Consider the following 25,782-nt stretch of genomic DNA (forward strand, 5'->3'; position numbering starts at 1 on the left):
GTACCGTCATGGAACTCTAAAACTTTGAGTTGTGAAATTAAAATTTTATTATTAAATCCTGAAGTGAATATTGTCGATAACAAGTTTACATTAGGACAACCAGCAACATTGGAATGCGCTGTAGGTAACACAACTAATATTGTCCCAGAACTCAACTATACTTGGATATCAGAATCTGAAAGTTTAATAAAGGAAATTGAACGAAATTCAAATCCAGATATCAATGGCAGTAGCAACAACAGCTCAAACTGCCAAAAATTTGGAGATGACATGATCCTAAACATTGAGAATGTGACAGCTGATATGAACAATGCTGTTATCACTTGTGAGGTACAAGGGTACAATGTTATTCGAAGAAACTCTAGTATACTTAGAGTAAAACGACTAACTACTGTAGAATCTACAACAGATGCAATAGAACCTACAACAGATACAATTATGAGTGATGAAACAGAAAAAAGTAACAATAACAATTTAATTTATTTTGTTGTTAGTATATTCGGATCTTTTACATCATTTATATTTTTAATCTTTGTTGTGAGAATCTGCTTCCAGTGTATAAAAAAATCTTCAAACCAAAGCAGCGATGTTGGTACAATACAAGCTATTGTAAGCTATGATAACGAATCTTACAGAACAGTACCATTGGTGGTTCGTGCACCATCAAAATCCAAACTCCATCATACATCACAGCAATTATTAACAGACAACCAGATAAGTTCTGCTCCGAGTATGATCTCCTTACCAGATGAAAGACAACGTCAACGCATGAAACAAACATGGATTTCAACACGTCGCCTAACACCAGTACATTCAACCACTACATTTGGATCTAGTGATGACGAATATACACACAGCATTGGTGAAATGTTTAATGACCCTATGTATGATGAGATAAATTCTAAAACATTGAAAAATCAGAGAGAAGATTTCAGAACAGAAGCAGACCAAGTTGAGCCTTCTTGGAGTGGTTCAAAGCACAGAGATGGCAACGGAGATGATGGTAATGGACACAAGACAAACACTGAAGATCCATATAAAGAAATTGAGAATGAATTTACAACAAGAAACAAAAGACTCAGATCAGAAGAAAATGTTCTGAATCCTTATGAGAAAATATCAGAATTGGAAGCTGGTTTTAATACTGAAGAGGTGAATGAAAGTATCTATACACAACCAGATAAAAAGAAATTGTCTCAAGAAACAAACCTTAATAAACAAATAAAGGAAGAGTTTGGAAAAACACAAACAAAATCAAACAGCAGTGAAACAGAACATATCTACTCTCAAGTCAACAAAAAGATGAAAAACAAAGTTTTAAAGGATCAATATCTGGAGATATATGCAGTGACTGTGGACGTTGTCAGGAGTGATGCAAGTGAATCTGAAGATGAGACAAACTGCTAAAACAAAGGCAAAACAGAAAGGAAAATATATAACTTTGAATTGGTACCAACAAATGAAACAACAACCTACGGTGCAGTATTTAATATACACATTTTTATGTTATTATATTTATATTTTATTTGCGCATACATAAACCAAAAAAAAACAAGGATGATTGGAAATTTCAACACACCATAAAAGAACATCTTTATATTTAAGCAGAAAAGTTTACAGCTAATTTTAAATATAAGTTGTACTTTTTTTAGAAAAAAAAAATTAATATTTAATGTTGAAAAAAAATTTTTTTTTTAAGTAAGAATTCTCAATGGAAATCATATTTTTTACTCTGAGTGAAAAATATGAAAAGAAATGTTAATAAATATTATATTATTGGAAGCTATATCATAATATTTCTTAACATATAATATTCAAACCATTTTACTACATAATATATGAAACAAAGAAAACTGGAAATGATAAATCATGCCATCAATTGTGATTTTAAAGGAAAAAAATGTTTTAAAATCAATAGTTTTAACTAATATTAAAATATTTGCTTGTATCAACTAACTAGTTGACATAGTTCTACCTAGTTTCATTTCTAAACTTATCAATGATAATACCTACGGCCATATGACATGATGATGTTCCCGATATGATAGCTAGTTTGTTGGTGATGTTTTCCTGTTGTTCAGTCAAGCCTAGCATACCTTAAATCCAGAAAAATAGAACACACATCGCTTCATAGGTTAGCACCAAAACACACAAGCAAATGCACATAAATTATTAAAAATTTTACATGCACAATAATACAAAATAGTCAGATAAAATATTTATGCAAGAAAGTTTTGTTGTTAATATAGAATTGATAGCTTTAATATTTTTCTTATTTGGAATTATAATATATTGAACTATAACATATTCAACCTTAACTTTGTTTATTTATATTACATAATTTCTTTTAGGAAGGGGTTGGGGGTTGGGAAAGGGTTAGAATTGCATATATTTAAAAACATAATTTAAACATTTTTCAGGATTTTAGTAGCACAGTATTTTTTCAAAAGTACAATTGAATGAATTTTAAATAAACAAAGTTTATAAATATGTGAATTTGTAAATATAGTATAGTTGCAAAAAAGCATACCAATTCCTCCAGCATGAGCGTCAATTATGGAACATCCAACTGGGATACCAGGATGAAGACCTAAGTCATTAGCAGCACTTGTACTTAAACCATTTCCAACTGGTTCACCAGGGGATAAAACAACATTCCCTAAAAATGTAATTGTTAAAATTTAAACATGTAAAATAGACATGCTATTGGTTTTGATTTCGGATAATTGAGATTTTAAAATAGAAAAGTATATACTGTAACTGTGATGGCTAATAAACTGGATTTTTATGAAGATAATAAATTATGAAAAACTGTCATTTCTGTATTTACATGTAATTAGTTACCCAAATTTCAACTGCTTATAATACTAGTTAATATTAATATATTTCATGTAGTAATCTCATTGTTTAATCCGATGTATTTTTAAACTGTTTATTCTTTATTATATGTTTTGTATGGAGTTGTATAAATAAAAAAAAAGTAAATAATATTTTAGATGAAAATCTTGTCTATTACCTATTTAAGTTATAGGCCTATTAGAGAATGCCTCGTTTGGGAAACTCCTATTCAGGCAACACCCCTATTTAGGGGACATCTTTACTGTAAAAGGTAAATATATGTTTTGTTTAACACTACAGCCAACCCCTAAGGGATTTCTTTGGTCTTAAAGGTGTCTCTTAATAGTGGTTCTACTGTATATTGAAGTAATTTGTTGTATTATGCATTTATTTTTTAAATTTTGAAAATATAATGTAAAACTAATTATTAATTAAATAATCTAAAGATGACAAGTTATTACCAATTTTTGCAAAGTCATTAAGCAATAGTTCTTCTAAGCCAATCTGCTTCATGAACGACTCATCCCATTGGTTCTTACCATCACTGTCGGCTTGATAGGCCCACTTACAAACTAATGAGCAGAGAGATCTAAAAACAGTGTTATAATAACAATGTAACTGTTTGTTAAGAAATATTACTATTACATCTTTCCAAAAACTGGATGATCCTCGTCGGCTAACCCAACAAAGGTATAAACAATGTAATTGACTCCATTTTCGGTTTCAAATCAAATAATTGCTGTATCATACAAATAACTAACTAAGAGACATAGATGAGTTGAATTTTGATAGTAAAATAAACATTCTATTAACTAATTACAAAAGATTCCTTACTTGATTTGATATCTTACAATTGCAATAATTACAGTAGATTGTAGTAAATGTATGTTTTTTATGCTTTTTTATATTTTTGTATACATTTCTTAGCTAAGTCGCACTGTTTACTTTCCTACAAAATGACACTGTCATGTGACTTTAATAAATATGTTGTAACATAATTAAGAGAGAACATCTGGATCATAAAATATTTAATATAATTATTTTGTAAATCCAAGGATCTTTAAATAACATTTGAATACTGTAACATAACGAATATATTTGAATGTCTTAATTATTTACTGTATTTGCAATTTTTAACCATCTTTAATGTATTTTTAACCTTTTTATCTGCTGCAGTGTATAAAAAAAGATTTTTTGATTCTGTATTTCAAATTAGAGCAAATAAAGATGAAATTGAATTGAATATTGTCTAGTGAAATTACTGAATTCGACTACTTTAAAATTAATCATTTCTGGCAGGTCTTGTAACATCAAGTAAAAGTATATTCATAAAGTTGTAGAATTACCTTGTTGTTGATCCAGTTGCCTTGTATGTCATGTAATCTGGAAGATCAAAGAAATTTCCAGCTTTTGCCCAAGTCTCTGGAAGATTCTTTAAAAAAAACAGTGATGATGAAAAAAGTGATGAATGAAAGGATGTGGTCAGGTGTCAACGTGTATTCAGCAAGAAGGTAAACGTATCAACAACGTCAGTACACTACATTTAATTAATCTAACATAAATCTATAAATATCAATTAATACTAATATATAGATAAAAAATGGCTGTGGTTAAGAGAAGCACATCCTCTCTTCTTGCGGCAACATTTCTATAGCGCTGTCTATTTGCATGTCAAAACAATAACATTAAAAATGGCACTTGATATCCGAACTAAAAAAAACAGTTTGGAAGAACGATAGTATATTGGATCTCAAAAACCAAATTATACCATGTATGCACTGCCATTTCAATGTACCACAATGTTTTAAACTTTTAGGGCACGGTTTGGTTAAGAGGGCATTATAGTACGATTTGCTTAAATTGAATCATACCTCTTTCAACCACAGAAGCTTTGGTGGTTCCATTTCTAATGACATGCTGCCACCAACATATTTTAAGACGTCATGGTGCGTAGCATTGATTCTTTGTGCCTGGGCATGTGCTCTGTGGTCCATCCACATCACAACATTCTGTTCATTGCTTCCTAGAATGTATTTAAAAATAAATTGTTAAACCTACAGAATACTATAATACTGTAGAGTTTACAAATACACCATACAAACAAAATGTGCATGGTGTGTGTTATTGAACCTCCAGAGTTTTAGGCTGTGTTCGGACATAAAATCAGCTGTAACTGTGGAATACCCTTGAGAGTTAAATTAGTGATCATTCGGACGATGACAACAAAAAAACCAGTTTGAAATATACTGTAAAAAAAATCAAAACTTGATATTTTTGATAATTAAAAAGAATTCTTAATTAAAAAGTATTTTTTTACTCTTTATTTAAATTTAAAATAAATATGCAAATTAGGCATTTTAAAAACTTTATAAATCAAAACGTACCAGATGGACTAACAGATATTGGTTGGAAATTTGCATCAAGAGCAACAAGGGAACAAGTTGCATCAAAACCAATTCCTTTTATACATTTCTTGTCGATGTTATTGGTCACTTTCTGTAAAATGATATCAAGTCTTAAACACATTAGATATAAGCTTAACAGAAGATTAAATATTTATATCATTATATAATTATAGGGTGAATATAACTTTGATGATGAAAACCAAATTCTGGTATTTTGTGATCGAGCCCGGTTTGGATACTTAATTTTGAAATTCTTGTTACTCCTCATTGTCTTTGAGTACAATGGTACCATTGTCTACCATTTACTTTCATCATATTTCCTAGATAATAGAGGGACTTTCTTTTTGGGGGTGGGGAAAGGGGTAGATGGGGAAGGGGTAGATGGGGAGGGGTAATGTTCTTTTAATCTTAGCTGTAGACATTCAGTAACCTGGTGGTGCTCCATACAAAATACCAGAAACTGATTTTATCAAGGCCAAAATAAACTAATTCCGAAAGCGTATACAACTCTCAACCTATGTATACCTTGACAACTTCACAGCAACAGGCCCAAATATTTTCACTGGACTGTTCATATAACCCTGGTCTGGGTTCCCAAATTTTAATTTCAGCACTTGCTGAAGATTTTATTTCCCCTTTGTTATCAACAACAGCAGCTCTTACACTGCTAGTACCAACATCAACACCAACAAAGAAACAATTGAAATCTGACATTATTACAAGTAATTAACATTAAAATAAAAGTATTTTTTAACATTAAAAAACATTCTATTGATGCAAATTCAGCTGTTCAACCACAAAAACATCACACTCTAGTATGTTAAAAAGACGGCACACAGTGTGTAAAAAATGGGTGAATTGCGGATCAACACGATTATGCTTATTCATACCCGGAAATACATAACATTTTACTTTGTTATGTAACTTTGTTCGGACAACATGGCTGCGCCCACAAAAGTCAATCTGGAGGTTAGTTGTTTTTGTTTTTTACATTCCATATGATTATATAGAAAGTAAATTAGACCAAGATCAGTGAATATCTATAGCTACAGTCCATGATGTATGAGTAATGTCTGTTTAGATAACTTCCTACACTCGCGGTTTATGCTAGGCTGAGGCCTAGATTATAGATAGAGGAGTATAACTGTAGAATAGGAGGAGAAGCCTCTGTTTAGTGTTGGCCTACACAGCAATGCAGGCAGAGGTAGGCAGTTGGGCGCGGGCGGGCGGCCTAGCTACCTGACCTTTGGCTGGCTCGGGTAGCCAAAGCTAGGCCCTAATGTGAAGGTGCTTCCTTATTGTTGAAAAGCTGGGAATTGTTGTATTCATACATTCCTTATAAAAAGTAGTACATTTATTTTAAAAGTATTTTTATAAATTATAAATAAAATATTTTCCATAAAAATAAAATAAAAGAGATTGGCCATCTTATTTTTAAAATAATAATGGCCTTTAATTTTCATAGTTCCAGACAGAATTATATCATAATAATTTGCATAATTTGTTTAGTTTCCAAAATTGAAAAATGACCTGATTATTCGGGCTGCAAGAGGCGAAAAAACTGAGCGAGTTCCAGTGTGGGCAATGCGGCAGGCCGGCAGATATCTACCTGGTATGTTGAGCAAATCATTTTCCATTTTAGTTTTGTAAAAAAAAAATTCTGAAAATAAAACATTTATATAAAAAAGTTCTGAATGTGCTAATTTTTTTCTGTTTCAGAGTTTCGTGAGTTAAGAGCAGAACATAATTTTTTCAAAATTGTGCAGACGCCTCCATTAGCATGTGAAATAACATTACAGGTACAGTTTTATAATTTTTTAAAACTTAAATTAAATTTAATTAGTTAAAAATTTAAATTAAAAATGGTTATTTTCAATATTTGTTTTCTAGTTATAACTTATGATGACCATTTTCTAGTTCATGTTATTTATATAAGACATTTTTAATCGGGATACCCGAGTCTAGTACTCTCTCATCTTCTCTACTTCTTCTTCCATCTGGACACTATTGAGCCAACTTTCAAGTCCTACTAGTTCTTTACGCGCTCTGAAACATGACATGCATATACTAGGGTAATAGGTGAACAAAGCTATAGAGAGAAAATGTTCGCACTTCAACCGGATACAGAATTATGACATAATATTCGTCGTAATATAGCCGTGTTTGGTGTCATTTCAAAGGTCTTGTCTTGGAGAATAAGAATATATACAGTAAAACCTTATTTATGATATTGTGACGTCACTTCTGCTCCCGGAAATTTGGTAGCGAGGTTATTGATGTGTATGTGACGTTACATCATGTCTTATGATGTCATTACAGCTTCTTTTGCTGTACCCTGAGTATCGCACATTTGTGCTTGTTTATATAAGATTGATTATATAAAAGACACATTTGTTATTTTAAATTAGGTACTTTATTGATTAGCCAGATGTTTCTGGATTAATTACAACATAAATAAAGAAATAAAAAAAGAAAAAGAAAGTAAAAATAAGTACAGAAAGATATTTCATAGTCTTTAAATTGAACATTAAATTATATTTTTAGCCTATTAGGCGGTTTCAATTAGATGCTGCTATAATATTTTGTGATATTCTGGTTATCAACCAAGCATTAGGTATGGAGTGTGTAATGGTACCAGGAAAAGTAAGTATACAACCTTTATACTAATAGTGTATACTATATGTATGAGTTTAGAAAAAAAATATCACCTGATAGATGAAAAAAGAATGAAATAAGTAATTCGTACAGCTACATTTCTTTTTGAAAGATATAGATAATGTTATACTTTTTGGAAAAATTTGGCAACATTTAATCACTCACAACATTCACTTAAACACGAAAAATTCTGTAAAAGTAACAGCTGATATAAACTACTTAAAAAATATATGATGTAGTTTTAATACAAATATATAAATATCATAATGTAATTCACTTTATCCATTTGATAATTTCAAGTGAAATATGTTGCTATTCTCAAATTTATTATTATACATTGATATCTATGTTATAATGAGTTTAATTGGTCAATCATTTTTATTTCAGGGACCAACTTTCCCGCAGCCCATTGCAAAACCTGAAGATCTGAAGCGGCTTGACAAAGATGTAAATGTACGAGATAAACTGAGCTATGTGTTTTCTGCAATAACCTTAACTAGGCAAGAGTTGAAAGGTCAAGTTCCTCTTATAGGCTTTGCTGGAGCACCGGTAAGAAAGAAATGTTTTCAAGGTTGCTACTATAAAGCTCTGTCTACACTATCAAACTAGTTTAACAAAAAAGTGTGATGTGCCCAAATATGGTAGTGATTGGGCTTTATACATTAGATAGAGATTCTGTGTTATCTTCTGTCGGAATAAAACTTTGTAATCTAATATTTCACCATTTTCTTTTTAGTGGACATTAATGGCATATAGCATAGAAGGAGGGGGATCAAAGACATACTCCAAATCTAAGAAATGGCTTTATACTCATGTTGAAGCAAGCCATCAGTTCCTGCAAATTCTCACAGATGTAATTGTTCCATATTTGGTGTGCCAGGTAGAAGCTGGTGCTCAGGTAAGATGACTCAATATGATTCATTTGGAAACTTGAAATGAAAAATGAAGATTAATAAATCAGACTATAGGTCATTTTGTAGTTTTAATAAACTATTCACTTTTGTAAAATAAAACCACAAAAAATTAATTATTTCACTTATAAAAAGACAAACAAAACGGTTAATTTTAACCCAAAACCATTGTCTGACAGACAATTAAAGTGTTGTTTGCGTTAAATTACATTTTTCAGATAAATCAGGTAAATTCTTTATCCAGTTTTTGGTAAAAGTGAATAATTATTATGTGACATTAAAATGGCATTTTCAACAAAAAATTAAATTTTGTTTATGAGGACAATATTTCTTTATTTAAAATAAATTGAATTGGCTGTCAACATGGACAATTTAAATAAAAATGTGTTTTAGACCGATTTCTTTGCGATTATATTCTACATTTGGTCATTTCTCTGAATTGATTATTAAAGAGCCCTCAATAAAACATACATACAGTATTTGTCATTTTTGTATTCTTACTGTTTCATGTTTATCAACTTTTTAGTGAAGGTTGTTATGTCAGTTGATTTTTTAAAAAAATTTTAAAAATACAAAGAAACATTTATAAATTAAGTTCTCATGACAAATTCACTAAAAATAAATTAAAATGCATATAGTAATAAGGATTTTAAAGAATTAAAATGAACGTTTTTGCATTCCACATAGGCAGGCATTAAAAATGAAATAATGTGAACTAATGGCATTGTGCGTAACATGATTAAAAAGCCTGTTGATGCAATGTACTGGCAGACCAGAACAAACATAATTTGTGATGGAATTCTAAACTAATTAATGCTTGTCTCAGCTTGGTTTAGATACTGCAGATGATAACGGGATGTTCTGAGAACAAAAATTTATGGTTTTATAATTGTGTAACAAAACAATTTTATTACAAAACTTTCATATGTTCTTGGTTTCAATATTTTTTTTATAATACAGATTTATCTTTTGAACATGCCGATAATCTATTGTTTTGATCTTAAAGTGGTTTTTATTGATTAATATATATGTTATGTCTCTTTCTAATAGTGTAATAAGTGCAGCGTTTACCTTTGTACAATTGTTTGTGGCTTGTCAGTTCCTATATGTTCAGTTGAAATTAACAATTGTAAAAATAAAACTTTAAAGATGTTTAGTGAGATCCAACTTACGCAAATTGCCTCTACAGATGTATTGTGTGTATTGCCCCCAAAAACATGAAAAATTAAGATTAACTAAATCAGACTTTGAATAGGTTAGTTTGTAGTTTTAATCAAATTAATCATTGGCTGGCAGCCAATTTTACCATTTTTCACTTTAAATTACAGTTTTTTCAGGTAAATCATTTTTGGTTAGATGCAATATTTGGTCAAAGTGGATAACTGTTATGTGACATTAAAATTGCAATAAAAAGAAAATGCTCAAATGAATTTAAACTATTGGTCAAGCGTAAATAATCTGCATAAAACATGAATGTTTGATCCAAAATGACCAGGTTAATGAAGTTTAAAACCCATTAATTTGTATAAGAATGAACTATTGCTATCATTATTCTATAATTTTGGTACTGTACTACAGGAGTGAGAATGTAAGGAAGACGATGAAAGCATATTGATCAAAACGTCAAGAAACTTAACAGTTCTTTTCAGAACTAATGTACATGGTGTACCGCAAACTTTATATCATATTGATTTCGCTATGCAAACCTTCAAATAAAATGTATTTAATTTTGTTGTTTGACATTATAGCTTTTACAAGTGTTTGACTCGCATGCTGGTATCCTTGGTAAAGACTTATTCTGTACATTTTCTCTTCCTTACCTGAAACAAATTGTTACAAGAGTCAAGGATTCACTTCGATCAAAATCTATCAAACCTGTTCCAATGGTATGTTTACTTTATTTGCATTCATATCTGTCGTCCTAAAATAAACTTGTATAAAAATAAATTTGAGGCCTTTTCATTTTAATCGTACTGTATAACTGAGGTGTTTTAATATTATATAACAGTTTAGTTATGTGTATACAAATACTGCAGCAATAATTACATGATTTTTGTGGTCATTTGTACAGCTGCTGCAATACTATAGATATGAACAGCTTATATTGATTGAACTAATAATTTATATAAATTACTATAATATTTCTTAGTTAAAAGCCAAACTGTTTTACTAATTATGTTTTCTCCTGATATCAAATGTAGGTGTCTCAAATAATTTTTGCTAGTATGTCAACATTTTTATGTCTTAGATTGTGTTTGCAAAAGATGCGCACTATGGCCTTGAAGAATTAAATAACAGTGGATATGATGTTGTAGGCCTAGATTGGACAATTCAACCTCAGCAAGCACGGTAAAATGTTACATTGTTTTCCTTAAAAGCTCTGTTTACACTAATCAAAAAAGTGTGATGTTATAACTATGTAATGCTTTTTAAAAACAAGTATTATAGATTTGAAAGGTCAATACTTACTTTCGTTATGACAAACTGTGAGGCAAGCATGAGATTTCAAAATTACACACTCTTGGTAACATCATGAAACTTAATGCAAAGTTGTCGAGACACAGATCATCAAGAGTAGCATGAGTCTGCTAAAAACATTGTTTAGCTAGTATCAAGTTCAAGTTCAACTCTCCTCAAAGGGAGACTTTATTCTGTATATAGGCCAGTGGCTTTAAAACATAAACATTTCTTTAGTGTGTCAGATGTTTGTTTCTTGACACCACATACAATAAAATCTGCTAATGACTTAATCATAATTAATGAAACAAAGTAGAACATATTTAAAATTTAATTTGGAATGAGACGATTTCTTTCTTGATTATATAATGGACAGTTAAAAATAAGATAAAAAACATCCTCTACTTTTCCTCTTTTACATAGTCTACAAATACAGGGAACATTTATCCATTTACCTATTTGGGCTTCTAAATTCAGAATATCAAGTCTTGCTGTATGTGTACAGTATACTAATAGTAATTCATTTGTTTGTAAAATTGTATGAATACCCAGTATGTGTATGAGAATGCTCATACATCATTTACATTATCTCTTTTACATTATGTCAAGTCCCTGGCATTATGCTCTCAAGATCTCACACCACACACCTGAAATCTCACACTTGTTCACCAATTTCAATCTTTATTTTATTAAAACAAAAATTTTGTCAAAGGACTTTGTTTTTCTGGTATGTCTTTTTATGCCTATATTCACCGATTCTGGGCCACAAGTAAAAATGTTACACGGCCACAAAGTGGGTTAAAATGTCCTGGGCCGACTAGGCTGAAACTTTGCTAGGGTATAACACTATGAATGGTTGCCCTATTTATTATTTTTGGGAAAAAATAAGTAAAAGGGAGAGAAGTTATGCTCTAACAGAATCCACAATCCCCAACTCACATACTTAATTTTCGTCACAAAAATTGCAGCTGTATTATTGGTTTAATTTTGCTTTCAATTTCAGAGCCGTCACGTCCAAAGTTTCTCTTCAAGGTAACTTGGATCCTTGCGCAATGTACTGCAACAAAGATGACCTCACATCAAAAGTTAAGCAAATGCTATCACAATTTGGCACCCAGAAATATATAGCTAATTTAGGTCACGGAATGTATCCTGATTTTCCACCAGAAAGTCTAGAAACTTTTGTCAATGCAGTCCATGAGATATCTGAGAAAATGAACGAATAATAAACTCCTAAACAACTGTTTCCAGAAGAATAGAAACATTCCCTAATTTATGTTGTTTATTTGCCAAGCAAACAATAAAGCAGTACATACCATCCTTGTTAAATATTGTTGAAATAAAAATACATAAAATAAATTCTTATGCATTGTTAGGAAGAACATAGTTACATAGTTTTTTTTAAATAGATTTATACAAAAACGTACATAGATTAGGTAAAATGTAGTTGAAAATATATATGCAACTGAAAAAATGACAATGCTGTTGGTATCAGTGGCTGGATCTCAATGGAGATAAAAATAAAATAAGCACTGAAAAAATGACAATGCTGTTGGGATCAGTGGCTGGATCTTATTGGAGATACAAATAAAATAAGCAAAAAGCTAAATCATTGTCAATTGTTGCTCGAAAGCTCTACTTCGCAAGTGCAAGAAAATATATATAATATATATTTATGAAGCATTCATATAGAGTTGACAAGAGAAATCACACATATTTGCAAAAAGCCAGGTTGATATAATAGTTTTAGTACACATTATGTTATATTTTTTCAACATATGAAATAAAATGATGTTATGGATATAATTTTGTCATATGTATTTTCTGTTGTCGTCATATAGTTTAGTTAAACATGACTAGCTTACTACAGTAGTTTACTTGGTAGTACCGTTCAATCCGCCATGTGGCAGAAGTGGAGGGTCCAAAGCAAAGCTGGAAATTGCTATAAATGAAGATTTTATTAAGTTGAATATATTTAGTATTGCATTAAAGGGTTCTCAAGTACAATGGAAGGTCCGTAATTACTACCGAAATCGTACAGAAATTAAGATAAATACCACAGAAATATTTTAAAAATTATGCAAAATTATGATTTGACCTAAAATAATGAGAAATCCTTGGCGAAACAAAATAATTATGGACAAATGACCTGCACTAAAGAAAGCCCTTCTTCCTCAGGTTTTCACAAATGTAAGAGTGTCAAAAATGAAACATACTCTGTGGACAGTCACTTTGCACATGCCCAGAAATATGTGCTAAGAATTACTGTTTTACGCAATTCTAATACTCTGAAAAAATAAAATGTTGGTAATATCAAGACTACTGAAATGAATTAAAGCAAATTGAGAATGACATATTATGGTATACTTTGGAAATTCCCACAACTAAATGGTTTGGATTTTGCAATTATAATGTGGCACTAATTATTATATGAAACTTCATTTAATCAATTCAGAGAAAACCAAAGTCTAAATGGTATTAATATTGGGCTGTTTTGAGGGGAAACAAAACAAAATGAGAAATAATAACAATTAAATGTTTTAACAATAAACAAATTCATTCTTGGTTTCACTTATGATCTTATTGCAAAATTCAGTTATTTAAAAATATTTTGTAATAAATTTAAATAATTTTAAATTGTGTACTGTATTTGATTACCTGCTTTTAGGAAAATATCACTTTTACTAAGGAGATAAAGCACAATTTAAAACGGCCTTGTTAAAAACACTATATTATTAAGTGAACAAGTTTTCTGTTTTTAAATAAATATATTATTATTATAATAGTAGGTGCAATAAGCCAGAGGGTAGCCTCTCCCTACCAGCTTTTTTTGAAGGTGAAAAGAGGGCCTGTTATGACAGAGGAGGCATCCTGAAACCCACTTCCCACCACCCTACAACATTCAGGATCCTCTCATGTGCACTGTTCACTATATCAAAATGCCCATTTCTATTCATCCTAATTCTACTAAAGCCAATTACAGTAAAGCTAGTAAAATTGAGCAGTGCCATGTTTGCTGGATCATGTGATCAACTCATGATTTTAGCTTTAGACAACCAGGTGTCAATCAGCCCATCTCAATGATTTCAATCATACTTTCATAAAGACTTTTGATTTGTGTGAAACAGTACAAAAATATTGTTACATTTTGAACCAGAAAGTCTACTAAAAAGTCACTATTAATTTTATAACAGACAATTAAGGTCATTAACTGTTCTATGGTATAAAAATTGTCAGAATAAAATAGATAATTCACACTACTTTATTATATCAATTATAAACAAATGGAATATGTAGTTTTGTTTTTACTATTTTCAATTTGGTGCTACTTGATATTTAAGCTCTGTCTACACTATCAAACTTAATGTGACAAAAAAATAAGGTTTGCCCATATATGGACACGATGATGTCATACCACTGCCATATTTAAGCACATCAATACCATATTTGGGCACATCACATTTTTGTTGTCAAAATAGTTTGATATTGTAGAGAAAGCTTTACTAATATAATAGGTCAGAGGTTATAGGGCAGACTGGTGACAGTGAATTGAGATGTATGGCCGTGTAAGTTCACCATTTATGCCATTGATTTATAAAGATCTTTGATAATCAGTTATCAGATGAATACTAATAAATGTTGTTTTGCTGGCTTGTGTACACTTAAACACACTGTAAACAATAAAATTATTAATTATTATTCCATTTATTTTAAAATATAAACAGCAAAATAAGTACATCAGTGATTATTCCATAAGGTTTTAGATACTAATAAACTGCTTTGTCTGGAATTGTGATCACATAGCTGTTGGTACTTACTTTCAAATTATCCTGGCTGTTCTTTGGCCTATAATTTTCTTTCTTTATGCTAGTACCATGTGAGAGCCTTTCTGTAAGTTTGTTTTAAGCTGATTTTCCACTAGGCGAATTTGTTCACGCGAATCGAAAGCGTCAGCTTATACGCATGCGTAGAGAGGAATTTGGAAGATGGAAACATGAATACGCATGCGTAAACTGACGCTTTCGAATTCGCGCGAACAAATTCGCCTAGTGGAAAATCGGCTTTAAGCTCTGTCTACACTATCAAACTACTTTGACAAACAAGTGTGATGTGCCCAAATATGGTAGTGATATGCCCAAATATAGTAGTGATATGACATCATGTCCATATATGGGCACATCACATTTTTTTTTCACATAAAGTTTGATAGTGTAGACAGCGCTTAAGATAATATGACTAGTTGCCCCTCTCGCATCACATAGTGTCAACAGCACCAGCTTATTTGGTGTGCGTCCCAGTGGGTGTAAACTCCAATGTTTTACAATGTGAAAGGAAATAACTTGTAATGTGTCAACAGATTTCAACTGACGTTCTTCAACCAGGGAGATACCTGTACTCTATGTACTCCAACTACAGACTGCAACATATGGAATGCTAATTGTGTCGTGTAATGGGTAAACTATTCTTCTTTATGGTCCATTAAACAAAAATCAATCAGGAATCATCTCAACATATCTTGAGTTCTTTAAAATGTAGATAAAGCATTTATTAATTTCTGAACCATAATTTTAATCTGTTCCTCTGTCATATACTCTGACATTGATATGGCATTCATTAGTACAATTGTCTCTTCTGGTTTAGCTGCATTCACCCATATACGCCCATTCATTCCAGCCATTACTTCAAACTTGATATGCTGTCCTAAGCCCTTTATCAGATTACACTCCTTACTCAGAATTCTGTAATAAATTATTAGCAATTAAAAATATATTAAAGACTTTTATTTGTATTTATTTCTTTTTAATTAATGCTGAAAAAATAATTATTAAAAAACAATTATTGCCAGCATTCCAGATTTGTTTTTAAAATTTTATTTTTAAAACCAAAAACAGCAGAAACAAATCAACCACTTACAGCCTGGTGTAAAAGAAACATAGACAATTACAACAATTCAGAAACACTAAAAACCAGTCTTTTGGAATAAAAATACCTGGATTGTTTTAGGAAAAATACACTGTAATTAGCCTAACTAATGAATACCATACAAATAATGAAGGTGTGAACTCATTTAGAGGCTTAGTACTGCATTGTATTCAATAAAAGGACACATTGTATATACTGTAATGCATAACTAAATTTTAACTAAATTTATCTTCTCCATGATGATTGTGTCCAGTTACTTTGCCTTTTACCAATATCTTAATTGCGAATTTTATACTATAGCCAATGTATATATATAATACCATAAATCTTCTAAGAATAATTTTTATGAACCTTTATTTAATTTGTTAGATGGATATCTTTGTTGTTTTTGTTTGTTGCTTTTAATTTAAATTTTTTTTTTTATTATGTTTTTCCTTTGTAATGTATTATATGATGAAATAAAAAAAAAATAAATAAAATAAAATAAATAAATCTTCTAATAGTAACCCACATTCTAATAGTAACCCACCTTATAAGTCAATCTAAAATAATAACCCACTACTCTAATAGTAACTCCCATGGGTTACTATTAGAGTAGTGGGTGTAGTCACAAAAATGTATGATGAAACCGTATTTTGAAAATAAGCAGTTATAAAATAAAGTTAGAGTTCAACCAAATTTGTTTATTCGTACTGTTTTATTATTTTGCTATTACATTAAATTTATTTACCCAGGGTAGCTCAAACAGGTAAAAACTGGTTTCCATTGGGGCCCTGCATTTTATGTTCTTTTTTTTATATTTTTTATTACGATGAGTTGCTGACCGGAAAAGTTGGGTGTAGGTTACTATTTTCAGATGCCTAATTCAGGATTAGTAATAGTAACCCACTACTCTATTAATAATAATAATAGTAACCCACCCTAAAAACAATCAAAGAATAATAACCCAGGGTTACAATTAAAAGATTTACGTTAATAATGTCTCTACAGTGATTTTATTTCTACTTTTCTTTTGTTAAATTTCACTTTAAATATATTAGTTTTACTTGTACGTCTGATTTTGTTTATGTGATCAAACCAGTGATATCAGTACTACGATACAGAAAGTGTCCATTTCACAATATAGACAGAAATAAATTAAATAAATTAATTATTTTTATGTGCATTTCTTGTAATCAAGGTCTGTTCTTTGAAAATGTGTCAATTGTGAGTGTAATTTAAGTTTTTCTATTGGCACAGTTGATCATTCTTTTGTGAAAATCTTTGCTTCTTATTGTTGTTTTACCTGTTGTTTTACCTTGATTACTCATTGAAAGTAATTAGAATCACAGTTTGAAAGCTACAGTAACATACCAACAACCAAGTTACAGTGTCATAAAAAAAATTGAAAATTGATTAGAAAAGAACAACACAAAATCAAACCTTACTTTCTTACTAAGCCTAGAGAACATTTAAACATATAGCCACCCCGGTTTCTGTTGATCACCCCCAATCCATCACCTTTACCCCCGCCATCAATACACACCATTTCTGGTTCCATATCTTTGTTTGCTACCAGCAGTCTTCCATAAACTATATCTCCAATCTAAAAAAAAAAAAAAACAATTTTAAGCATTGTTATTTTCCTATTACAGTATTTTCTATAATTCTATATTCTATAATTATGACTTTCTAAGATTTCTAATTTGATTAAGATTTTTTTGAGCTTGTCAACAAAACAAATGAAGATTCTGTATTCTATATTCATAATTTTTAATTAATATTTTTTAAATAATTATAGACATATACTTTTTGTCGGTCTTGATGTATTTTATGTAAAGTGCCTTTGAGCATGGTTTTTCATGAAAAGGGCGCTATATAAATAAACTTTATTTGTGAAAAATGTAAAAACATTAAACAAAATTGTCTTCCTTGAAAAAACATTTAAAATACACAAACCAACAGTGGTGTTGGTAGTCTATGAGTGCCGCTTACCTGGATAAACCAACATAAGCCTCTCTCTCCGACGAGAGGTAAACATTACGAAAAGAATAACATTAATAACATTAATTTTTCCCCACCCCCGTCGGATAATGGATCAGTCCGCCCTCAAGTGAGACACACCCACTTATCATCGTCATCATTTCTCAAGACCACCTGCCTGAGGGGACGGTAGGGAGGGCGTTTATCCAGGTAAGCGGCACTCATAGACTACCAACACCACTGTTGGTTTGTGTAGTCTATATCGTGCCTAGCTTACCTGGATAAACCAACATAAGCCAGTGTAGCACCGGACTAGAGTCTAGTCGGAGGCGGGAGGCAAGGTAAACATTGTCATACGTACCTAGTGCCTGGGCTTCAAGATTGAAGCTGCCACCGTAGACTGGTTTGCGGAGGTATCCGACAGGTATTGGGATGTGAAGGTGGACTGTGATCGCCACCATGCCGCTTGCAGGATGTCTGGAAGGGGCACCCCAGCAAACAGCGCCCATGAAGCGGCTATGCCACGCACTTGGTGCATATGTGCCGGAGGAGGCGTATTTGTGGAGTCGTAACCAGCCCGGATGGCTGCCACGACCCAGTTTGCCAGCGTCGACCGAGCAGCCGGTCGGAAGGGTGCAACAGTCGATACGAACAGATGTGACGCTGAGACCCGAATGGACTCTGTGCGTTTGATGTAAAACTTTAGTGCCCGCACTGGGCACCAAAATCTGTCTTCCTCAACCCCTGAACATGCAGCAATGGTGGGAATAAATACAGTCGGCGGCAAGAAGTTCAATGTCTGAGATTTTGCAAGGAAATCTTTCCTAAAAACTAACCGCGCGCCACCCCGTTCAAACCTGATGTGCCCTGGCTCCAGAGAAAGAGCGTGCAGTTCACCTCTGCGCTTGCACGAGGCTAGTGCAATCAGAAAGGCAGTTTTGAGAGACAGGTAAGCTAGGCACGATATAGACTACAAAAACTGAGTTTCCATAGTTAGCACGTAATATCTACCTGAACATTTGGTCGATTTCTTTTAGTTGCTCCTTCAAATGCCAAATACGATAAACTGGCTGGAACACTGCCTCCAATGTCCACAACAAACGTATCACCAGCTTTTTGAAGTACAATACCAATTACAAATTCTCCTTTTGTAGGAACATACTGAAAACAACAATATACAGTAGCATGGAAAATTAACATTGTTGATTGTTTGGAGGTTCATCCTTTCATTTATTTTTTTTGGTGATCTATTTTTTAATATTTAGTTACTATTTATTTGAATGCATGGCAAAATCAAATGTTGATTGATATAAAGTTTGCAGTACACCATGTATATGTAGTCCTGTAAAGAACTGTTGAGGTTTCTCGACAGTTCAATCAATACACTTTGATCGTACTCTGGAGTACTTTTTCCAGAACTATATACATATGGTGTACTGCAAGTTGTTTTATTATTGTATCTGGTCTAAACAGATTTGAAAATCTAAAATTATTTTTACTATAAATATATTGCTTTTCTTTTACCGATTCCTTATCAGGCTCGAAAGAATTGAATCTGGGATGATTGAATTTGAAAGGTAAATAAATGTTAATGAATGAAAAATGCAAGTTTGCAGGGAAAAATTTCATTTTAAAATTTTGTTTAGCAATATATTGCTAATCAAACTGATTTTTGAGTCGAGAAACATAGTTTTGTATTGTATTTTTTGCTACACAATTTAAAAAATCTGTAGCAAAAAGGTTGTTTTGTATAGCTTTTTGCTATGCTACACTGGCGAAATTATTCCCTGGTTTGTAATAAATAATACTAATTATAAATAGGCCTAGGCCTAGCTAGGACTATTCTATACTGCAATTGCAATTCTATTTTTTTTGTTTTCACATAAATGAAAATTTTTTAATTTATTGTTTATTTCATATATCAATTGAATAGTAATATCTTAATGCTAGGCCTATGCAATTATAATTATGCTTCGCATTTTGTCTATTCACAAAAGTGCGTCGACTAAGCATATTCCGCCATGCCCTAGGCCTTGGATTGGGTCATGGGTGGAAATATGACTCGAGTGAGTAGGAGGATCTCATCATTCTCTTTCGTCCCCCGTCGTACCCGTTTTTGATGGCAATCAACCCAGTAAGTTTCCGGGTCTGTTTTGTGTCTTATGATTCCACATTTACAAACAATAACTTCTTCCGATTCCTGACGTAACCCTGGACCAAGCCGTATCTTTTTTCCATCATCTTCGTTTGTTTTTAGTACCACAACATCGCCAGGAATAACGATTCTACCTTCGACGGTGTTTTGATTGTCGCCCATGCTTGATTCCACCATTTTGGGTCATCCTAGGTCACATTGTTCAGCGTTAATTGTTTACGCATGCTCAGATCAATCAAAACATCTTTCCCACAGACGGAACTTCCGGTGGTTTTGACACGGCGATAAAGCCAATTATATTGGTTAAAATGTCGCATTTTGTGGATAATTTCTGGGTAAGTGGGTAATTTGAGGTTATGTTACATATTATTGTACATTTTGAGTTTATATAGTAAAGAATGATGTTGTTTAAAAGTGATTAACTATCGTCAGGCCGGGTAATGAACGCTGGCCTGATGATGATGATGGTGGTGTGACTGTGACTGAAGGTTGTACAGATATTAAATTTGGAGGAGTTCCCTGTCTAGACTGGGCTGCACCTCAACAAATGTCAAAGCCTAATAATGGGCCTATAATAGGCGCCAAGCCTAGGCCTAAAAGACCAATTTAGATGTGTTGTTTAGATGCAGATAAGGTGGAATTCTATTTATCATAAACTCTTTTTTTTAGTTTTAATATGTAGAATTTTATTTTAGAATGAATTTATCGCAATTTTGGCACTACCGTACGCGTACTGTACGTCTAAAGCGTAGTAATTAGCTACCCCCAGCTAGACACAAACTATTATAGTTCAGACAATTTAAAATCTTGGCTCTAATATATTATAAAAATAGTTAAACATATTGATGGTTTTAATGATAAAAAGAATTTATATTCACGGCATAGGCCTATAATAAATACATTATTTGTTTATATAAATTTGTTTTAGTTTAGATCATGGGACTGCTGACTCTTGTAGTTACAGTAATCTTATTTACTTTAGCATTACCTGACCAATTCATCTCTGTATATTTTATGTTATGGTTTGTTGGTCAAATAAATAAATGAAATGATAACTGTAGAAGAAATTAGAAATATATTATGATTGTGGTAGTTTGTTAGTTTGTTAGTTTGTTTGTTGCTCTTGACTTGAAAATAACAATTGAATAATTATACTAATTTACTGGTATTAAAAACCACTTCTAATGTCTTAATAATGTTGGTTTACAACTGTATACTAAATGACTGCCATTAATGTCATTATAATTAAACCTCTTATCAAGGTATGTTTTTCATTACTGTGTATCTTGGCTTTTATCTTAATTCTTCAGTCAACTAATGAACCTACTGTAACGATATGCATTAAGATTAATAAACAGACTGTAAAATATGATTATAAAAGAAGGTAATGTTGTCAGACTTGAATGAAGCCTCAAGCAAAGCCATTAGAAATAAAATAGGATGCATGTTTGCTGTTTAGATTAATTACTGAAGATAATATTTTAGGTGAGTGGTTCACAGTGGCTAAATATAACCACCTGCAGGAAATTTTAATGTGAACATTAATACTGATAGGAAGGGTTGTTCGTAAAATCAAATTATCTGACATATTAGTGAATTAAAAATGACGGTAAAAACGGAGATGAAGTATAGTTACGTTTTAAGGTGAGAAAGATTATTTTGTTATGTTAGATTGACATGACAGAGTTAGCAGTACAGTATATGGGTCGTTTCAGTTGATATATTTTGTATTTAAAAAAATTATTATGAGGCTTAGCGATTGCAGTTTTTTTAAACAAAAACATTTACAGGACCCAGAATATATGGAGGTAGGCACTAATATTGTTTATATTGATTCTATAGTAGAAGGAATTGGCTTACTGAGGCGCAACGCTTAATGCATACAGTTGTACCATACGCACCTAAACTTATTATTGTAACCCTTCACTATCCTACAGTACAGTAGGTGCATGGGGTACTACTGTATGTAGCAGCATTGTGTGTACAGTAGGACCATTATCCACAGCAATTGAAATTTACATTCTGTAAACTATTGTATTTATTTAAAAAAGCTTAAATAATTACTAAAGACATAAATCCTATTGGCACATACATTTCTTTATTAAATCTTTGTCAAATCAGTACACTATTTTAGAATTTTATATAAAGCTCAGATTACATAACCCTGATAATAACTGGTGTACATTATAAACACCTACAGTACAGGGTAGTATTCTGTTAGTATGTAGTATATTAATGTTTTTGTATTGTAAGCTGTCTTAAAATTACCTCATGGTTAGTTTATAAATACTTTAATAGAATCCTTTCAGCTTTTTTGATGTGAATCACTTGATTGGAAAAGGCGAGAAGGATCTGATTAACTAATTAAATTAAAGTAAAACGAGATTTAGTCGTACAATGATGTTTGTGTAAGACCACGTCATAATGCTAAACTGGCGGTTATTTATTTAGCCATTGCTCGTCGTAGTGATAATCTCAAATATTCTTTGGCTAATATTGATTATCTTGTTCAAATTCAAATTTTATGATTGTTTACATTTTGATATATTACTGTACACCAACCTTTATTTATTTTATCAGTTGGTTTTCTGGGTTTTATGATTACATAGAGTAGATTTACTTAAATAAAAGATAAGATAAAAAATAAACATCATTCTATTGTTCTCTAATAGTTTTGTTTGAACAAGAAAAATGTTGATTACACTTTACTACAGTAATGGCAGGGAGATGTACATCTCCCTGGTATTAACGGTAAAAAAAACACTTGAATAATAACGGTGAACCCCCAATACTGTACTACTAGGTAGGCCTACATTATTTATTTGAGAATGAATTTCTTTTTACTGTATAAAATAAGGTTCCTAAAACACGAAATGACAGGTACTGTAAACTGTAAAGCTCTGTCTACACTAGCAAACTACTGTGCCCAAATATGGTAGTGATATGCCCAAATATGGTAGTGATATGCCCAAATATGGTAGTGATATCATCCTGTTCATATACAGTATACATCACATTTTTCAATGTCAAATAAAGTTTGATAGTATAGACAGACCTTAAGGATTAGCCATATAGTTGTTGCCAGTTTATTTCTTATTTGTATACCAATATGTGATCTTGTAGCCATTCAAGTTTAGTAGTACTTTGGATTAATTTACAGTTTTAATGAGTTTTTTGTATGTCGGGTGATGGTATTGGAAATTACAGTACAGAGAAACGTGATATTTTATAGGCTGTATCGTATAGGCAGTTGTGGTATTTAAGTGACATTTAAGCAGTGTAAAATATTGTACCTAGTGAGATTTTTTTCCCTATGGCTATATTATATATTATTTTAGCCTGTTAAATATTTACTTTAGGATGACGACAGAAGGATTAGGTTACGTCCTGCCATTTATATTAATTACAATTTCAAAATATCCGATTTTCATAGAACATGTAATAAAAGTAACCCATTCACATGTTTATATAGGTTTCAATGAGTGTACTGTATACCATGATGTATCCTTGTCCTCAGGAAGTTGGGAATGGATCCCAAGTGCATTGATTCCGTGTCTTCCTGCGGGAAGGAAGCAATACATTTCCAAGCATAACTTCATTCATTAGCATATTCTACCATTCTAGCAATCTGTGAATTCTTTTAACTCACTCACTCAGTCACTGTACACACACTGGGCATGATGTTTAATATTGTATGAGTCGACTGTCTTCTTGAAATCTATAATAATCAATCGTTATTTATTAATTTTTATTGGAATATACTGTATATACTGTAGTGTAGTAGTATTATCATGAGGGTAAGTTGATTTAATGATGTGTCTGATCATTTATTTTAATTTCATTAAATTAATTGGTACAGTAATTCTGTATTCACAGTTAATAATATCAAACTGTTTTTTTCATATATTTTACATAATATACATTTTCTTAAAAAAAATCATCAGAATAATATTTTTATATTTCATGAAACTATTTAAACCATTTTCTTCCAGGATTTGTATTAAAAAAAAACCTTTAAGTTCCCATTAAATTCATCATCTCCATGAATATTGCTGCATTAATTTATCACATAATTGTTTTTCAACTCAATGTTGTTTTTATTTGACAGGGGGAAAAGAATCAGGGATTCGCAGTTCTCTATAATAATATGAAAAATGGCACTACCTCTACGAAAGAGTTGGAGGACTTTATCCGTGAAAGGTGAGCTAGTTTATTCTATAGTTATTTTTAAGTAAATACTCAGTAAATCAAAGAGGGGATTCTGAGAGATCAACTCATAATAACTTTTTTCATGACCAAAAACAAAACTGTTTTGCTGCTCTTTAGTTTAGTTGTAGATATCTCATACTGTCTGTACTGTATGAAGCCAATTTTTCACTAGGCGAAGCGAAACTGTCAGCTTTATACGCATGTGTAGAGAAAGATTTGGAAGATGGGAACATAATACGCATGTGCATAAGCTGGCGCATTCGAATCGCGCAAACAAATTCGCCTGGAAAATAGGCGCTTGAAGTAGGCCTGTTTTGTGCTAAGAAAGGTTCAGAGAAATACATACCAACAATGGGTTTGTATAGTCTGAGACTTCAGGCACAAAATAGACTAATCAGGCCTGTTTATTGTACAGTACAGTGTGTTTACACTTTAACAATGCATTGTACTCTACGCGTTAAAAAAATCTGCAATATTTCTGTCTGGTACTGTATCTCATCTAAAACATTCTTCAACTCCAGCCTAGAATAGAACACACTGCTTCAATGTAAGAAGCAATCATGATAACAGCCACTCAACATTTTCATGATGTCTGTTTTACCAGATGTTTTTTTTTTGTCCTATTGAAATTCCAAGAAAGGTGTTGTGTGTTACAGTGAATGTTAATATTGGCCATACAGTAGTTTGACCCATATTGATTTGTAACACTAATATTATACAGAGTACCAGTAAGAAACAGTCTATGAATATGGAGCATACAGTACTGTACAGTAATTCAAGATTTTAAAAGTCTGTCATTGTCATGAATGTAGCTAAAGTCTGTGGTGGCTGTCAGAAGTACTTCCAGGTACCCAGATTAGGCTGGTGCTAGGTCTTAAATTAACCTTTAGGCTTGGTAGTGGAAGACTGAAGATTTGTGGTGTCCCCACTGATCTCATTGCACATATTGGTACAGCTCTACTGTATCTGACTACAGTAGGTGTGTGGAAAGGAATAGATAGTGTTTATTATTTATTTACAAACCTGCTATGATCAGTTACTGTTATGTACTAGTACACCAGGTAACCTCCTACTCATTTCAAAAGATGTACTAGGTCCTTTAAAGTGCGTATGAGCTAGACCTCTTCATTCAAAGACTGGTCTCCCAGAGGGCACAGTTACATGATCAGTTACTGTTATGTACTAGTACACCAGGTAACCTTCTACTCATTTCAAAAGATGTACTAGGTCCTTTAAAGTGCGTATGAGCTAGACCTCTTCAGTCAAA

The 25,782-nt window shown here is 31.8% G+C and overlaps 4 protein-coding genes across 8 annotated transcripts in view; 2 read left to right on the forward strand and 2 right to left on the reverse strand.

Annotated features, from left to right (window-relative positions):
- LOC140052335 (FGGY carbohydrate kinase domain-containing protein-like) overlaps positions 1–6,029 on the reverse strand; it is a 90,590-nt gene extending 84,561 nt beyond the window's left edge. For both annotated transcript variants that reach the window (XM_072097857.1, XM_072097856.1), the window contains exons 1-7: positions 5,769–6,029; positions 5,223–5,334; positions 4,710–4,861; positions 4,185–4,270; positions 3,300–3,427; positions 2,531–2,659; positions 2,014–2,096 (exon numbers count right to left, since the gene is read on the reverse strand). In XM_072097857.1, the coding sequence (XP_071953958.1) occupies positions 2,014–2,096; positions 2,531–2,659; positions 3,300–3,427; positions 4,185–4,270; positions 4,710–4,861; positions 5,223–5,334; positions 5,769–5,957 (879 nt within the window). In that variant the 5' untranslated portion in view covers positions 5,958–6,029. The remainder of the gene's footprint in view (positions 1–2,013; positions 2,097–2,530; positions 2,660–3,299; positions 3,428–4,184; positions 4,271–4,709; positions 4,862–5,222; positions 5,335–5,768) is intronic.
- Positions 6,030–6,170: 141 nt separating this feature from the next.
- On the forward strand, positions 6,171–12,595 carry LOC140051052 (uroporphyrinogen decarboxylase-like). Its single transcript, XM_072096128.1, has 9 exons — positions 6,171–6,212; positions 6,753–6,855; positions 6,963–7,042; positions 7,788–7,886; positions 8,286–8,447; positions 8,635–8,796; positions 10,558–10,695; positions 11,058–11,158; positions 12,270–12,595. The coding sequence occupies exons 1-9, from the start codon at positions 6,183–6,185 to the stop codon at positions 12,490–12,492; spliced, it is 1,098 nt and encodes a 365-aa protein (XP_071952229.1). The 5' UTR covers positions 6,171–6,182; the 3' UTR covers positions 12,493–12,595.
- Positions 12,596–14,522: 1,927 nt separating this feature from the next.
- Positions 14,523–20,498, reverse strand: LOC140052262 (exosome complex component RRP40-like). Its single transcript, XM_072097736.1, has 4 exons — positions 20,262–20,498; positions 19,163–19,312; positions 17,617–17,774; positions 14,523–16,005 (listed from the first exon to the last, which is right to left on the reverse strand). Exons 1-4 carry the CDS (start codon positions 20,481–20,483, stop codon positions 15,792–15,794), a joined length of 744 nt encoding a protein of 247 aa, XP_071953837.1. The 5' UTR covers positions 20,484–20,498; the 3' UTR covers positions 14,523–15,791.
- A 60-nt stretch (positions 20,499–20,558) lies between these two features.
- The window catches only part of LOC140052261 (F-BAR domain only protein 2-like), a 51,555-nt gene continuing 46,331 nt past the window's right edge, over positions 20,559–25,782 (forward strand). Inside the window, exons 1-2 of one of the 4 annotated variants that reach the window (XM_072097731.1) lie at positions 20,559–20,641; positions 24,415–24,506. In XM_072097731.1, the coding sequence (XP_071953832.1) occupies positions 20,615–20,641; positions 24,415–24,506 (119 nt within the window). In that variant the 5' untranslated portion in view covers positions 20,559–20,614. Of the gene's footprint in view, positions 20,642–22,996; positions 24,104–24,414; positions 24,507–25,782 lie in introns of those variants that run through there. The other 3 variants (XM_072097733.1, XM_072097735.1, XM_072097732.1) reach the window with 3 other exon arrangements.

Source organism: Antedon mediterranea, chromosome 6 (genome assembly GCF_964355755.1).
Source record: "Antedon mediterranea chromosome 6, ecAntMedi1.1, whole genome shotgun sequence".
Classification (NCBI taxonomy): Eukaryota; Metazoa; Echinodermata; class Crinoidea; order Comatulida; family Antedonidae; genus Antedon; species Antedon mediterranea.